We start from the raw sequence: 15719 nt of genomic DNA, 5'->3' as shown, positions 1-15719 counted from the left end.
AATCAGCAAAAGAGAAACTGATTCAGCATTTACCCTTTTAGCTCTTTCCTCCACCAACCGAAAAAAGGGGAATAAAAAGGAAGAGCATCTTAATAATTCCAGAACCTTAAGTTATCTGAGTCATATGATGGGCACAATCTACCCAGATTCTCAACTTTACAGTTTCATCATACATTACTTCTAATTGTTTTCCTTGTATTGCCACCTCGACTTTATTCTTCTTTTTGTGTGTGCGAAACTGCGAATGAGCCGCACAAGGGAAATACAAATTATAAACGGGTGAGGGGGATTCGAACCGTGAGTCGTCAAGACCTTATATGGGTTCCTCGACTTTCTTGTGTCTTACTATAAAGTATAAACCCTTTGTGTTTTCACATTTGTTGACCAAAAAACATCCAAAATCTTGTCTTAAATAATTGTACTCATATTAGATCTGAACTACAGCCTAGATTTGAGTATCGATTTCTGTTTTAAATTATGTTTAAAAAGGTCCTCACTGTCTTGAGACTGAAGGCAACGACAAATTCCCCCGTCAATGCTTTGACCCATACCCTGCTTAAGATTCGTGAATCCAACCTGGAAATATATTGCTCTCTTTCTTGTATTTGTATTTGTATTTGTATTTGTATTTCTACACATTAAACTAATCGTTACTCTGTTATCAATCTGCTTATAATGCATACTAGTACTCGTAATTTGTTTCCCAGATTTTTCAGTTAGTTATGTATAATTTCCCAAACCGTTACATAAAAGCAGTCTATGCACATTAAAGGTACAATAAATTAATTAAAAAAAAAACCACACGGATGTTATGAAATAAGTTTCAGCTAACACCTAAATGTCAGACATTAAAATCCAAAATGAATCAACTGTCTGTCTCTCCCAAAGCATTAACCAAGAATATACAGTAGCTATCAACGTACATATGAAAGAAAACACCCATTCTGTTTTTAATTTTTTATTTCTATTTAATGCTAACCCCACAAAATTAAAGAAACTTATGCTAAAATTTAGGATTGCATGAAAAACTAACCCCTTTTCCTAAGTTTAAGGGATAATTGTTAAATTACCTCTTTTAATCCAACTTACTATTCTTGTAAATACATATATTACTTATTAGCAATCTATCAGCCATTCCTTTTCTTGTCATAGGAGTAGAACAAGGACACAAACAACGAAAATTCACATACAATTTGTAGCATTTTTTTCAAGGTGAAAATAGAAACTCATAACAAGAACGTAAATTGTTAACTTTCTTCTTCCATAGTTTCTATAATTTTTTTTCCCTTTTGAAAAGCTGCCCTAAAAATCTAAATTTAAAAGTTTAATACAAAGATAGTCAAAATAGCTAAGGAATTAGAGCTAGTTGGGCAAAATGTTGGAAATGTGGGTATTGATGATAATGCCTTCACTTCCCTTACGGAGGAAGAGATGGAAAATGCAGAGAAGATGGAGGCACCGCTGATTGGTGGACGCCACGGTTATGACCGTAAGTCTTTTTCCGAGCTCCACTCAGCACCGTCGGTGGTGCTCAGGGCGGAGGAAGGAGAGGGTGGAGGTGATTATCCTCCTATAAGGAGTTTTGGAGATGCTAAGCATGTATGGTGGTCAGAGTCCACTAAATTATGGGTCATTGCAGGTCCTATTGCCTTCAATATCCTTTGTAATTATGGTGTTAATTCATTCACTAATATCTTTGTTGGCCATATTGGTAATGTTGAGCTCTCAGCTGTGGCCATTTCGCTTTCTGTTTTCGGAAGTTTTGTCTTTGGTTTCATGGTGAGTTAATACTCCTACATTTTCTTTTTCTTTAACCAGTATTCATATTGCATATTTTCCCACCTTTTTTTTCTTCCTTTTGCTTGCTTTTTTTTTTTTGCCTAATTGTGGTTGGATGTTGGAATGTTAGTTATTATAAGGGTTATAGGAAAGTGACATGAATATATAATCTTATGACCAAAATTATGTGCTTTGGTCCACTTTTTTTTTCCAAAAAAAAAAAAAAGTTTTGAATTAATTGATCCTGGTATAATATAAAGAGAAAGATATTCCCATATCAAATTATCAATACTTGTTAGGAGTTGAGATGATCTATCCTTGCAAGTTTCAACAGTATATAATGTATGTAAGCATATGTTTAGAGTTGATCTTGGGCCGGGCTGCTGCCAACATTGTCACCCGTTTGGTTAAATTGTTTTCTTTGAATTTGATTTTACAACAAGATTTTGTACCCCAGTTCCATTTTTGGCCAAAAAATAGTTTGTTAATTGTTAATCAATCAATGGATCCTACTAATTGTCCGCAGTATCTCATATATTAAGAAAATTTCCCTGTAGAAATTCTGCTAGTAGTTGAAATATGTTTCTGATCTTGCAACAAGAGATTTAACTTGTGTACATAAATTTCGGAGCTGTCATGAGCCGTTTGTAGCTGCTCATTTGAGCACAATGCATTGAGCCAAACGAAGTACACCTGTGCTTAGTAGAAACAGACTGTCCAAATTCAGGACCATACAACCAAACTTGATCAAATCCAATATAGTTGAGTATTTCATTTACCTATATAAGTGTCATTTAGAGGTAAATGCAGGAAACAAAAAATAAAGAGTAACAGGTTTATTTTGAGGTTAGGTTATAAAACAAAAAATTCCATCTTCATTTTGAGTATTTTGACATGTTACACTTGTTGTTCTTACGATTTAATATTCTACTGCAATGTATGGAAATTTTAGTTAGAGACTTATTATTAATTGATCTAGTTTGTGATCAACAGTTTGGTATGGGGAGTGCCTTAGAGACATTATGTGGGCAAGCATATGGAGCAGGGCAAATACACATGCTAGGAATCTACATGCAAAGATCTTGGCTTATCCTCTTGAGTGCTTGCTTCTTCCTTTTACCTCTTTACTTGTTTGCTACACCGATCCTCATGCTCCTTGGTCAGGAACCCGATATAGCAGAACTTGCAGGGAAGTTCACCATACAATGTCTCCCTCAGATGTTCTCACTTGCTGTGAATTTCCCGACTCAGAAGTTCTTGCAAGCACAAAGTGATGTCAAAGTCATGGCATATGTTGGGTTTGTAGCCTTGATTGTCCATGTCATAATGCTTTACCTCTTCATTGAGGTGTTTGGGTGGGCTACTATGGGTGCTGCTTTGGCGTATAATATATCTGGGTGGGTCATTGCATTGGCTCAAGCGTTTTATATCATTGTTTGGTGCAAGGATGCTTGGACTGGCTTCTCTTGGTTAGCTTTCCATGACCTTTGGCCCTTTGTAAAGCTCTCTGTTGCTTCTGCTGTTATGTTTTGCTTGGAAATTTGGTACTTTATGAGCATCATTGTTCTCACTGGCCACCTTGAAGATCCTGTTATTGCTGTGGGTTCCCTTTCTATTTGGTACGTTCACTTCCTACTTCCTACTGCTTGCTATAATGCTATCTATGATCAAGTAGGAGAGTTCAAATCTACTGACTGCATAGATATCAAGCTTATTTTGTTATGAGCCTCAAAACTTCTACAACTTAAAAACAAGATATTCTTACAAACATTTTCAATAGACAAAATTAGAGGTTCAATGTACAAAATCTGCAAATGACCCCTTTCAGGCGCTAGTTCCATATTGCCCTATGTGTACAGTCTACCTAAAGAAAGGTCGTTTAGACACTACACGCATCACATACTGGTAGGTGTATGGCACAGAGTACTGCATATGTCCACCCAGATGTATGGTAGAAGTTAAAACCATGACAGTTTATACATTGATTCAATGAGTTGATCCTGCTTTCGTTTTTTCTTATGCAGTATGAACTTAAATGGATGGGAAGGCATGCTGTTCATAGGAATCAATGCTGCTATAGGGTAATGTCCAAATCTTTAAATTTCTTCTTTTTGTATTCCTTTAACAAGTTAACTGTACTCTACAACTACGAAGCATCCTTGTGATTGTACTACATACTAACTACTAGTACTAAGTAGCATTAAACATTCTAAAACTGTCTTTAAACTTTTCAGAGTTCGAGTATCCAACGAGCTTGGATCAGGAAATGCAAGAGCAGCCAAGTACTCCGTGATAGTCATTGTTGCTCAGTCCCTCTGCATAGGTCTTCTTCTAATGTGCGCTGTCATGCTCACCCGGAACCATTTTGCTGTGATATTTACAGAAAGTAAAGATATGCAAAACGCTGTTGCTCATTTAGCCTATCTTCTGGGCATTACCATGGTGCTTAACAGTGTCCAGCCAGTCATATCAGGTATTATTTTTTATCAGCATTCAACATCAAATATAACTGATCATGGTTTAACAGGTTCAAGTATAATTTTGTTGATTATAGGTGTCGCGGTTGGAGGAGGGTGGCAGGCCTTAGTTGCTTATGTAAACCTGTTTTCCTACTATGTTATCGGACTTCCTCTGGGATTTTTCCTCGGCTATAAGACTCCCTTAGGCGTGGAGGTAATTGTTACCTATATCTATTCTCAACCAAAATACATTATTTTCTGTACAACTCTGTCATCGAAATTGCTTTAAACTAATAATACATTTGATTTTATTAAGTGATAAACTATATCAGTTCATTTTTATGGAACACTGATTGATAGGGTGTTCTGCTGCACTATGCAGGGTATTTGGATAGGAATGATAATAGGGACTAGTCTTCAGACATTTATCCTTGTTTACATAGTTTACCAAACAAACTGGAATAAGGAGGTAAGTTTCTTTAATTATTGGTTCAATAATATATGTCATTTTTCCTATAAGTAAAACAATGATGTGTGATTTTGTCTTCAAAATTAAACTCGATCAAGTGCAAATACCTCGAATTTTGAATTTAGAATGTTGAATTTACAGGTAGAAGAAGCTTCGGAGAGGCTACGGATATGGGGTGGGAAAGCAGAAGAGTCACATGATGATAAAAGGGCCGTTACCATGGTGGTTGTCCCAACAGAATCACATACTTCATAGGTTTACTTTATTTTATGCAGAAACAGATTACAGATAGTTAGGCATTTAGCTTTATCTTTATCTTTGTCAATTTTTTTGATCGAGTTTGTAGTAACTTTTGTGAGCCTAGTTCATATAGTTTCATGATGCATAGACGATAGACATAGAAAATTACAGTGATACTCTTTCAGAACTTCAAAGTTGAAACATCAACTATATACAGTCTGTTGGTGACGTTTCTTCCCATCATAGTAGATTAGTACTCCCTTCGTCCCTTAATACTCGCACCGCTTTCCTTTTCGGGCCGTCCCTTAATACTTGCACCGCTTCTATAAATGTAATTTTTTATCAATTTTATATTATTTCTCACATTTACCTACTACCCCACCTACACCCTATTCTTTACAAAAAATTATTTAAAAATTCACATCCTCCACTCACCATTCCCCACCCCTTACACATTTCCCACTAACTATATTAAAAAAATACACCACTATCAACTAACACCATTAAATTAATAAGTGAATTCAAATGTCTTAAACTCCGCACCGGTCAAACCGGTGCGAGTATTAAGGGACGGAGGGAGTAGTAGTTACGTTGCTTGAAAAACTCCAACGTCTCAGCATCTCATTGTTCATCTTCATTTCGGAATTAATCGTTACGCTTTACTCTCTACTTATTGAAATCAAAGTTTGAAACTCTTTGACTGAATATGCTCGCTCGTGCGAATGTCAATATATCATCAACTGAGGTTTGTTTGATTCGTGTCAATGAGTATGTTGAGATAAATCATTTTTTATTTATAACTTTTACAAATGAGTAAATAAATATATTAGTGGTCAAGCTAGTATATATATGCAATGAAACTGTGAAAAAACAAGTGTAAGGGGAATGGTGGATTTGGACCTTTAACTAATACGTATGGAATAGTGTACTCTCTCAATGTACGTACGTAGTGTAGTCATGTGATATCTTGTTAGATTCGTAATCAATATATATTTAAGTAATTTATTTTATGAGTCATAAGGGCAATATAAATTACAAATAGGGTCGGGGGATTCGAACCTGAAACATATTGTACACATGCCTCAATTTTAACCACTACGCCAAAACATCAATGGTTGAAAATCACATACAATAAATGGTATGTAGCAAACTCAAAAGAACAAACTGATTAGTAAAATGGGGAAATATATTAGAGATAGGGAGATGGTAAGTTGGGATCCACGTACAACACTGGGAAAAAAAATTGGAGATCATAAGTTCGTAACCATGTGCGTAGAACTCGTGTTAAAGGATATAAAGTCTCTGGGTAACTATATGTGGATTTATTACAATGTTATGTTGTGAATAGAGTGAGTTAGAATACGTGTTTAATTTTGAAAGTACAATTGTGTTGATAGATGTAGCAACTTCTTACATGCTACGAAGTATGGGGTACTCCGTATTAATTATTTAGGAGTGTTAGCTACTATGTATTTTTTTCTTCTAAATAAAGTATTACTCCCTCCGGTTATTTTACTTGCACCATTTAACCATTTTCCTTTCATGAAAGTTACATATTAGTTACACTATTTTTCAAGTTACATATTAGTTACACTATTTTTATTTACGGTATGTTTTCACATGCTAGTGTACACAAAACTTATTTGCCCTAGCTAAAAGAAGGTAGAAGTATTAGATAGTATACACACAACTTTCAAACCGAGAGAGAGTAAGAGAGATGGTGAACGTAGTGAGTTTATACCTGTCCATTCTACACTATGTGATGAAGTTAGCAGGAATGCAATCCAAGGAAGTAGAGATCGAGCCAGGAACCGTAATTCGATTCTGGGTTAACAATAACGACAATGACACGAAGAAGATGAAGAAGAAGCCACCTCTAGTACTTATCCATGGATTTGCAGGAGATGGGTTACTAACATGGCAATTCCAAGTTTTAGCCCTAAGAAATAAATATTCCATTTTTATCCCTGACCTCCTCTTCTTTGGTGGGTCCTACACAAGCAAAACTGATAGATCTCCAAAGTTTCAAGCAGAGTGTTTAGCAATAGGGTTGAGGAAGTTGGGTGTTGAGGATAAATGTGTGGTGGTTGGGTTTAGTTACGGTGGGTTTGTTGGGTTCCAAATGGCGCAACACCACCCTCACTTGGTGGCTTCATTGGTGGTTAGTGGCGCGGTTGTCTCCTTGTCGGAGTCTATTAGTAGTAAGTGTTTAGAGAAGATAGGGTTTTCTTCTTGGCCCGAATTGTTAATGCCTACTTCTGCTGAAGGTGTTAAGGTTCTTCTTGATGTTGGTTCTTCCAGCTTGACTTGGATGCCTAATTTTGTCTATAAACACTATTTTCAGGTATTTAATTCTTCTGGATCTCCCTCTTTTATTATACTACGTATGATTTAATTGATTCATTAATTAAAATGATGGTTACGTAACAAATTTGTATTACATATTAAAAGTGTCGAAAAAATAAGCAAGAGTGATCTACATATAGTAATTGCATGTATTGCTATTTTAAAGGAATTGATTATAGAGCTTTTCGAATGTGTTAGTATTATGTTGATAGGTTTTGGGGCTATTATTTAACCCAAGCTCGTTCATCGCAGTATGTTGTATGAATTCACGAATCTTTTCTATCTAATATAGTACGCACTTATGAGTAGTATTTAGCGATACATACAATCACAGGTTAAGTCTTCTAACCATTCCAAGTCCACAATCGGAACACCTCTAAATAAACATTGTATCAATATTCATGAATCTATACTAAAGTGAAATTGTACCTCTAAACAAAAATTGTACTCCATATTATTTCCGTATTAAAGCCGTTTGATCAATAAACTTTTAATTAAATAAATTAAAATTAACTATACAAATTTTGACTTGTGAATGGTAATGGCAGGTCATGTTTGGCAATAGAAAGGAGAGAGTTGAACTACTAGAAGCTCTTGTGGTCAATGATGAAGATGACAGCGGGCCCACCCATCAATTTCAACAGGTCTGCAATAAGAGTATTGTTATTTTTACTGGAATTATTTAATTTTATTTGTAATAAATGAATATTAAAAAAATAAAAATAAAGAATAATCATGCATCATTTACATGCACTTTAGTAATTGTAAGTCAAGCTTCTTTTAAGTTTTAATTAATCATAGCAATATTTCCAATTAAAACATTTTAACTTTTACTTTCAGAGGATATACCTACTATGGGGAAATGAAGACAAAATCTTCAACATGGACATGGTTAACAACCTAAAAGAGTATGATCCTTTCCCCTTTACTCCATCTGTATTTATTTAAAGGATATACTTGACCGGACACGAATATTAAGAAGAAAAATTGAATGAAATAAAGTAATAATTGGCCATGTACTTTATTAAAATGAAAAATTGAATAAATAAAGTACTCCCTCCGTCCCATAATATAGTGCCTGTTTTCCTAAAATGGTGTCCCTAAATGATGTGCCTATTTCTATTTTAAACCATTAATTTTTACTTTGAAAATTGTACTTTTTGACTTTTACTCAACCCATGTGCTTGATTTTTGTCCTTTTTAGGCCTATTTATTATGTACACACCTTTAATCTATAATTTATCTCTCCATTTTTGCCAACTAACATGTACTTTATCTTGAAAGTACAAATCATTATTGTTTTTATTATCAATGTTATCCTTTACCTTAATAACCGTGATTTTGGTCAAACGGGCACTATATTATGGGACGGAGGGAGTACTACTTTAGTAAAAACAAGTGGAGTTTGGGTAGATATTTTAATAATAAAACAAGTGGGGACCATGTCATTTAGAGGGGTGGAGGTGGGGTGTAATTCTGAAATTATTTGTTTAATAGGGTGGTGGGACATAGGATATATTAAATTTATATTATTTAATTAGATGGTGGGTTTGATAAGTTACTAAAAATGACAAGTGTATCTCTTAAATAAATACATCCGAAAAAAGCAAAGGTATCCCTTAAATAAATACGTTCGAAAAAGGCAAGTGTATCCCTTAAATAAATACGGAGAGAGTACTTACCTTTGTTTTTTATCTAGCTATTTCAATTTTCAACCATATATGTCATGTTAAATTGGATTTTGACAGACATTGATCTCATTTATTAACATTGTTCCTCTAACGTTTCTCTCAAAACAAAATATTAAACAGGAATTTATTTTTATGTTGACTATTCAACTTAGTTAGAAAGCGTTTCTAATCAACTTTATCTGTTATGTAACGCGCTACTTATTTATTGAGTCTTATTTTATGTCATTTATAATCTATTAATCCACATAACCAAGAGTAGTATGTTTTTTACAAAACTTTAACTGATGACCTTAAGTTCGTGCAACACTTGAGACTTTATCACTAAGTTAGTAAGTTATGTCATAGTATTACATGTAGTTCTAGCAAACAAAATACTACTATAGGACATATGCCAATATATTTACTCGTAATGAAATAGAATTAATAAAGTTATGATACATTCAAACTTTGATTTGTGTTAAATGAACGGAATTGAGGGTTTATGTCATAAAAAGTGTTTATAAAAAAGTATACGTGTCATGTGTCACCCTATTTTGACTAGAACTGTGTGTCTGTGTCATGTCACATATTTAGCAGCTATCGTGACAATTAATAAAAATGTGTTATTACCAATTAAGATTCAAACTTGTGACCAACAAGTATTGAATAATAAGTATTATCAACTTAGTCAAGTGTTCGTTGTGCTTTATTATTCCAAATATACTTAACTTAAAAGATGAGTGATTAATTTTTACTTCTCTTGTTACAATGCAATTAATTATATTAATTAAGAAACTTTAAATTTTATTAAATAACACCTTTAGAAACTTTAATTTTGTGGTTTTTGAATATTTTTTCCATTTGGCAAAATATAAAAAAATTATCTTTTTACGCAATTTTTTTTTTTAAAGTTAAACATACTTATATTATTCAAAGTAGCAATCCGGCGCATCACTCGAACAACATACTAATTATAATAAACAAGTGAATTAAACATATCACTACAAGAAATTGTACTATTAACGACGAGAAATCCCGTCGCGAAAGGCCAATAATCGTTGATTAACGACGGGATTTCCTGTCGCGAACCCGTCATAAAAGGGGGTCGTCGTTAATAGAAATCCCGTCGTAAATTCGTCGTAAACCCGTCGTAAAAGACATTTGCGACGGTTATTCCCGTCATTGTTTGGTTGTTAGCCCCGTCGCAAAAGGCTTTTACGACGGGATTTTTGACCCATCGTAATTAGGTTGTCGTTAAAGATACAAATTTTTGTAGTGTATGGTTTGGGCGAATAATACCACTTTGAGTAAGGCTTTTTTGATATTTTCTTTTTTAGTTAACGGTATGATTGAAAAATAAAGTGATGTTACATTGTTATACGTCTAAATTTAATTGTATTAACGATAATTGATGAATAATATGTTGCAGAAAATTGGGAGGAAAGACTGAGCTTCACGTTGTAAAAGATGCTGGTCACCTAGCTCTAATGGAAAGTCCCGTTGCCTTCAACAAATGCCTCATCAAAATACTAGCCTCCTTGGCTAGCTCCTAACGCCTAAGTCTTGTAATATATATTTAATTATGACCTAGACATCTTACATGTCCAAAAGATCGATCTATTCCTGTAACGCCAAATTTTATGTAACTTGTAACTCCTAAGCATATACCGATATACGTACGTAGTATGTCGTACACTCGTACTATGTGCCATTGAAGTATGATGGATTTATCAACTAATGTCCAAAAGAAAGATCGTGCACTTGTTTGATTACTCATCTTTTGTGGAAGAGGTCGGAGATAATATTGGAATTTTCAAATCTGGCTCTACAATATCGTGTATTTGTTCATGTGTTGGTTTGATTTCATAGCGGCCGATAATGAGTACCTATCCCTTACGGGAATCGAACCCAAGTCTAATGTTTATTGATGAAACTTTAGCGAATTTATATCGCTCAATTGCTTTGTGAATGCTCATTTGCTAAAAATAATATATATTTAAGCAATGAACATTGAATCTATACTAAAATTTTAAAATATGATGCCACTATTTATCTATTTATTTTTGTTTTTTTGGAAAATTTGTAAAATATAATCTAACATTTACCCTATCTTCCAAAAACAGCGTCATCTTTGATTAATTTAGGAATAATCCAAGTTTTGAAGTGTCACATTAGACTTCGAAGTTGACCTTTTTGTTTGGAAGAGAGAACAATTTGGGATAGAATGATCGACGTGCTTAATGTCTTGGTTATGTTACTTTTTTCGATTAAGAAATTTGTTTGGACGTGCTACTTTTTTTCACATTATTGTGGGTTTAATAATCCCCTCGAAAATGTGGCAAAACAAACCGGACAAAAAATAATAATAATAAAAAAAATTAATCGGTCAGACTTTATTTTATAGAAATTGTTCAGACACAGTAAAACAGGCCATACAGAGGACTCGTAATAAATACTGGAGTAAGAATTGTAGATGGTTTACGTAATTACATCAGTTAATAATAAGGCAGTTGAAAAAATATGTAACTAAAGAATGCGACAATTCACTTACATTTACCATCTACAACAATATTTACTGGCTTTGGCAGTGTTGAATTCAATTTGGCTTATGTCAATCTTGTGTGTGTGTGTTTTTTTTTTATGTCAATTTTAAGTAAATACTACGTATATTGCATTGCATTATTATCCCATTTTCCCCTTATGAAACAATGGACAAACCCTTATGTAATCATCTATACAAAATAAATATGGGATTATCAATTGAGGTTGATATGAGTGATTAAGGGTTTCTTGCTCCTTAACCAAAGTCTCGGGTTCGAGACTTGGGAACGGAAAAAATCTCAACTGAGAGAGATGTATAAAACTATAAAAACATGTTAAAACTTGCTTAACTACCGTAAGTTGGTGGAGTTGTGGGAAACTCACCTTGTGACTTGAAGATCACACGATCGAGCCCCATCAACTGCGAAATGCGCGCTTGGAGTGGCTCAATCGAAAACATGCGTAGCTGAGCTAGTTAACATGTGATAGGTGTTGGTTCATATGCTACTATATTTCTACACAGTCGAGCTTTAATTAGACGCTTTTACATTTGTGTTTAAGTAAAATTCATATATACCATACAAATGTTACAAGTGTTCATCTCTGTTCTTCATTACTTTATACCTATATACTCTCCTAAGACTATATTATGTTCACCTTATTTCAGGAAAAATATGTCTATATAAGTTCATAAAAAATAAGGATTGATCAAGTACAATTAATTTATAACTACAATAAATTTTGGCAAATTCTAATAAGTTAGAAAAATATAAGTAAATTCAGATAAGTACAAATAAAATAAGTAAATAGAATGCACTCTAATTATTAGCTGCAACACCATGTAGCTTGTTTTTCTTTTTAACAATTAACCGACCATGTAGCTTGTTTTTCTTTTTAACAACCAAGCATGTAGCTTGTTTCTTACAAAACTTCCAAAAGCCACTCATTTTTTTCCTTATGTACGTAATAACAGTAATTAAGCTTGTAGGCTTTTAGCTATGCATTTACTCCATATTTCTTAGTAAAATCATCCAAACATATCTCAATTTATTTTAAAAAAATTATGTTATATTTAGAGGTGAGTTAACTTGTCGGAAAGTAAAGTTGAGGTCTTAAAGGGTGAAAAAGAAAAATGTACAGATCTAAATGGCGAAAAACTCAAAAGGCAAGTACCAGTACCCGAAACATCTAATTAGCTTAACTCAAAAAGTTCAAACATCATTCACGTGATAACCCGGAACATCGTCCGGGCCATACTAGTTTTTTTTTTTTTGGCTATTATCCGACTATGCTCTGCTGAGTATAAGAAAACCTATTCCAAGATTTTCACCATGCTAAAAGTCTTGTGTAGAAACTAAATTATTTATAGACGAAGGGAGTAAATGAGTAATAAATTGAAAAGAGCAGGAGTACAAAAAAAAGAAAGGGTTGAAGAAAACAGAGCCTCTCAACCACTTGTAAGTTGTAATTGATACTGAAGATACAAGTAAAAAAAAGAAAAAAAGATGAACAAGTGCGAAGCAAATAATACAGCTCTAACTCCAATCACGTTCTTGAAAAGAGCTGCTATGTTTTATGCTGAGCGTAACTCCATCATATATGGTGGAGCTCGCTTCACCTGGCACCAGACCTATGACCGCTGCCGCCGCCTTGCTTCGTCCCTCCTTTCCCTTGGCTTAGCCAAGAATAATGTGGTCAGTTCAGTTCAGTTCAATTCAATTAGCTCATTTCATTATCGTTCATTTCCAACTGTACAATATGGTTTGCTTCAGTATGATTTAAAACAGACTAGTACTACATCGGAAAACATGGATAGAGGTTTTAAATTTGATGTCAAACATCGGAAAAAGAAGGAATTTTCGTGAGAAATGACATTAATGTCCTAAAAATTATGAGAAAGAACCTTATAAAAAGTTATTATGAGATGACCTAATATAGGATTTTTGTTGTAAATGGGACCTCTATCCATGTTTTCCGATGTTTGACTCCAACTTTCCGGCATTGACCTGCGTGTGCCGGTCACGTTATGATTAAAAAAACAATTTTCTTTTGTTTAATTCCACTCCAATGATCATTTCTATGCATAGTGCTTAATTAATATCCCATAAAAGACCACAATTGAAAAAAGTTTTTACTCCGTAAGTTTTTCCTATGATAAACAAATTTCACAATTTTTTACTCTTTGTCCTCTGAGATGGGATTGAATTCCGACTACGATGCCGCCTTTGGGCTTCATGGCTCTTTGTACGGTTGTACCCCCATTAAAAAAAAAAACAAGCTAGGTTTTGCGCTTGAAATCTTGGATAACCATATTATTTCAGATGTAGATTTGTTGTTGAAAACCCAATGACTATAATATTTGGTAAATTCCTCTTTAACTTGATTGTTTGCAGGTATCAATATTGGCCCCAAACATACCAGCATTGTACGAGATGCACTTTGCAGTGCCAATGGCAGGATGTGTGCTAAACGCCATCAATACAAGACTTGATGCCAACAATATCAAGTCTATTCTTCACCACTCGGAAGCTAAGATCTTCTTTGTGGACTACGAGTATATCCCTTTGGCTTACCAGGCGATTCGCCTCTTAGAGAACAGACCTTCTATTGTTATTATTAAAGAGAACGAGAACTCGATCACTATGGATAATCTTGACTCTCATCAATACAAAGACTACGAAGAATTGATTACAACAGGAAATGCAAAATTCGTACCAAAAAAGATTGAAGATGAATGGGATCCAATTTCACTAAACTACACATCTGGTACGACATCTTCACCAAAGGGAGTTGTGTATAGTCACCGTGGAGCGTACCTTAGCACATTAAGCATGCTCTTAGGTTGGGAAATGGGATCACAACCGGTTTATTTGTGGTCATTACCAATGTTTCATTGTAATGGATGGACTCTTACATGGGGGATTGCGGCACGTGGCGGGACTAATATTTGCATACGCTACCCAACTGCCTCTTTGATTTACGAAAGCATTCAACTACATGATGTTACACACATGTGTTGTGCACCTGTTGTGTTGAAGATTCTTCTAGAAGAGAAGCCTAATAATGAGCGCGTGCATCTCACGTCCCGAGTTAATATCCTCACCGGTGGGGCCCCTCCACCGGCGAAGCTATTGAAGGAGATGAACGAGGTTGGGTTTCATGTGGTGCACGCTTATGGGCTAACGGAGGCGACAGGTCCTGCATTGGTGTGTGAGTGGCAAAAGAAGTGGGACCGCCTTTCGCTGGATGAACAAGCTCGGTTAAAGACTCGTCAAGGGGTTAGTGTGTTAAATATAACAGATGTGAGTGTAAAGGATATGGTCACAATGCAAAGTGTGCCAAATGATGGGAAAACAATAGGGGAGATTGTGTTACGTGGTAGTGGTATAATGAAGGGATACTTTAAGAACGAGAAAGCTACTTCTAAGGCATTTGAATATGGGTGGTTTCATACGGGTGATTTAGGGGTAATCCATCCGGATGGATATATAGAGATAAAAGATAGATTAAAAGACGTGATTATTTCAGGAGGGGAGAATATTAGTAGTGTGGAGGTGGAAGGTGTGATATTTCAACATCCAAAAGTGTCTGAGGTGGCGGTGGTTGCAATGCCTCACCCACGTTGGGGCGAAAGTCCTTGTGCTTTTATTGTGAAAAGTGCAAAAGATAAAAGTGTGACGGAACAAGAGATACTAATGTATTGTAGATGTAATCTTCCTCGCTATATGGTGCCTAAGAAGACTTGTTTTGTGAAGGAGCTCCCAAAGACCTCAACTGGAAAAGTTCAAAAGGGAGCATTGCGTGCAATTGCAAAGAAGTTTGATGTACCAAACTCAAACATTGAGTTTGAATCGGATAAAAAACACATCGTCTCACGTCTTTAGTGATTAGTACATGCATGTAATTAATTAATTGGAAAGAATTTGCATTGGTGAAGCCTTGATTGTGTATTTGTGTGATTAGTTTGTTAATTAATTAGAGATTCTGTACGCTTTTATTTGTTCGGGATTGGCATTGGTGAAGCCTTGATTGTTTGATTAGCTTGATAATGAGTTTGCTAATGAAGTTTATCAATACATGTTACTGGCTAGAGATTTGGGCAGCTAAGCAATGTTGTAGAAATATATATCAGTTTGTATTGTCATCATTTACTCTGTAATTTTTACACTTTACGAGGTTTATAGATTTTTTTTTACTTTGTACTCTGTATTCCGT

The 15719-nt window shown here is 34.7% G+C and overlaps 3 protein-coding genes across 4 annotated transcripts; all 3 read left to right on the top strand.

Annotated features, from left to right (window-relative positions):
- The first annotated feature begins 110 nt into the window (after positions 1-110).
- Positions 111-5184, top strand: LOC110788663 (protein DETOXIFICATION 35). Its single transcript, XM_021993309.2, has 7 exons — positions 111-1779; positions 2773-3398; positions 3804-3860; positions 4014-4252; positions 4334-4452; positions 4621-4707; positions 4849-5184. The coding sequence occupies exons 1-7, from the start codon at positions 1432-1434 to the stop codon at positions 4960-4962; spliced, it is 1590 nt and encodes a 529-aa protein (XP_021849001.1). The 5' UTR covers positions 111-1431; the 3' UTR covers positions 4963-5184.
- Positions 5185-6529: 1345 nt separating this feature from the next.
- LOC110788654 (uncharacterized) lies at positions 6530-10735 on the top strand. 2 transcript variants are annotated; one of them, XM_021993299.2, is made up of 4 exons: positions 6530-7291; positions 7842-7937; positions 8134-8201; positions 10393-10735. In XM_021993299.2, the coding sequence occupies exons 1-4, from the start codon at positions 6665-6667 to the stop codon at positions 10514-10516; spliced, it is 915 nt and encodes a 304-aa protein (XP_021848991.1). In that variant the 5' UTR covers positions 6530-6664; the 3' UTR covers positions 10517-10735. The 2 variants fall into 2 exon arrangements, with proteins under 2 accessions (XP_021848991.1, XP_056693580.1); XM_056837602.1 differs by lacking the exon at positions 8134-8201 and having other exon boundaries at positions 10393-10528.
- A 2097-nt stretch (positions 10736-12832) lies between these two features.
- Positions 12833-15440, top strand: LOC110788646 (trans-cinnamate:CoA ligase, peroxisomal). The gene is made up of 2 exons (XM_021993286.2): positions 12833-13198; positions 13898-15440. The coding sequence occupies exons 1-2, from the start codon at positions 13010-13012 to the stop codon at positions 15386-15388; spliced, it is 1680 nt and encodes a 559-aa protein (XP_021848978.2). The 5' UTR covers positions 12833-13009; the 3' UTR covers positions 15389-15440.
- Positions 15441-15719: the final 279 nt, after the last annotated feature.

Source organism: Spinacia oleracea, chromosome 2 (assembly GCF_020520425.1).
Source record: "Spinacia oleracea cultivar Varoflay chromosome 2, BTI_SOV_V1, whole genome shotgun sequence".
NCBI lineage: Eukaryota > Viridiplantae > Streptophyta > Magnoliopsida > Caryophyllales > Amaranthaceae > Spinacia > Spinacia oleracea.
This window is presented reverse-complemented; position numbering and strand designations above follow the sequence as displayed.

What these genes read in the sequence shown, in the direction of transcription:
- LOC110788663 (XM_021993309.2), top strand. Translation starts at nt 1,432, where the DNA reads ATGGAAAATGCAGAGAAGATGGAGGCACCGCTGATTGGTGGACGCCAC. An exon ending in GTGGGTTCCCTTTCTATTTG is followed by an intron (nt 3,399 to 3,803) that starts GTACGTTCACTT and finishes TTTCTTATGCAG; the next exon opens with TATGAACTTAAATGGATGGG. An exon ending in AGACTCCCTTAGGCGTGGAG is followed by an intron (nt 4,453 to 4,620) that starts GTAATTGTTACC and finishes TGCACTATGCAG; the next exon opens with GGTATTTGGATAGGAATGAT.
- LOC110788654 (XM_021993299.2), top strand. Translation starts at nt 6,665, where the DNA reads ATGGTGAACGTAGTGAGTTTATACCTGTCCATTCTACACTATGTGATG. An exon ending in TCTATAAACACTATTTTCAG is followed by an intron (nt 7,292 to 7,841) that starts GTATTTAATTCT and finishes TGGTAATGGCAG; the next exon opens with GTCATGTTTGGCAATAGAAA. An exon ending in ATGGTTAACAACCTAAAAGA is followed by an intron (nt 8,202 to 10,392) that starts GTATGATCCTTT and finishes AATATGTTGCAG; the next exon opens with AAAATTGGGAGGAAAGACTG.
- LOC110788646 (XM_021993286.2), top strand. Translation starts at nt 13,010, where the DNA reads ATGAACAAGTGCGAAGCAAATAATACAGCTCTAACTCCAATCACGTTC. An exon ending in GCTTAGCCAAGAATAATGTG is followed by an intron (nt 13,199 to 13,897) that starts GTCAGTTCAGTT and finishes GATTGTTTGCAG; the next exon opens with GTATCAATATTGGCCCCAAA.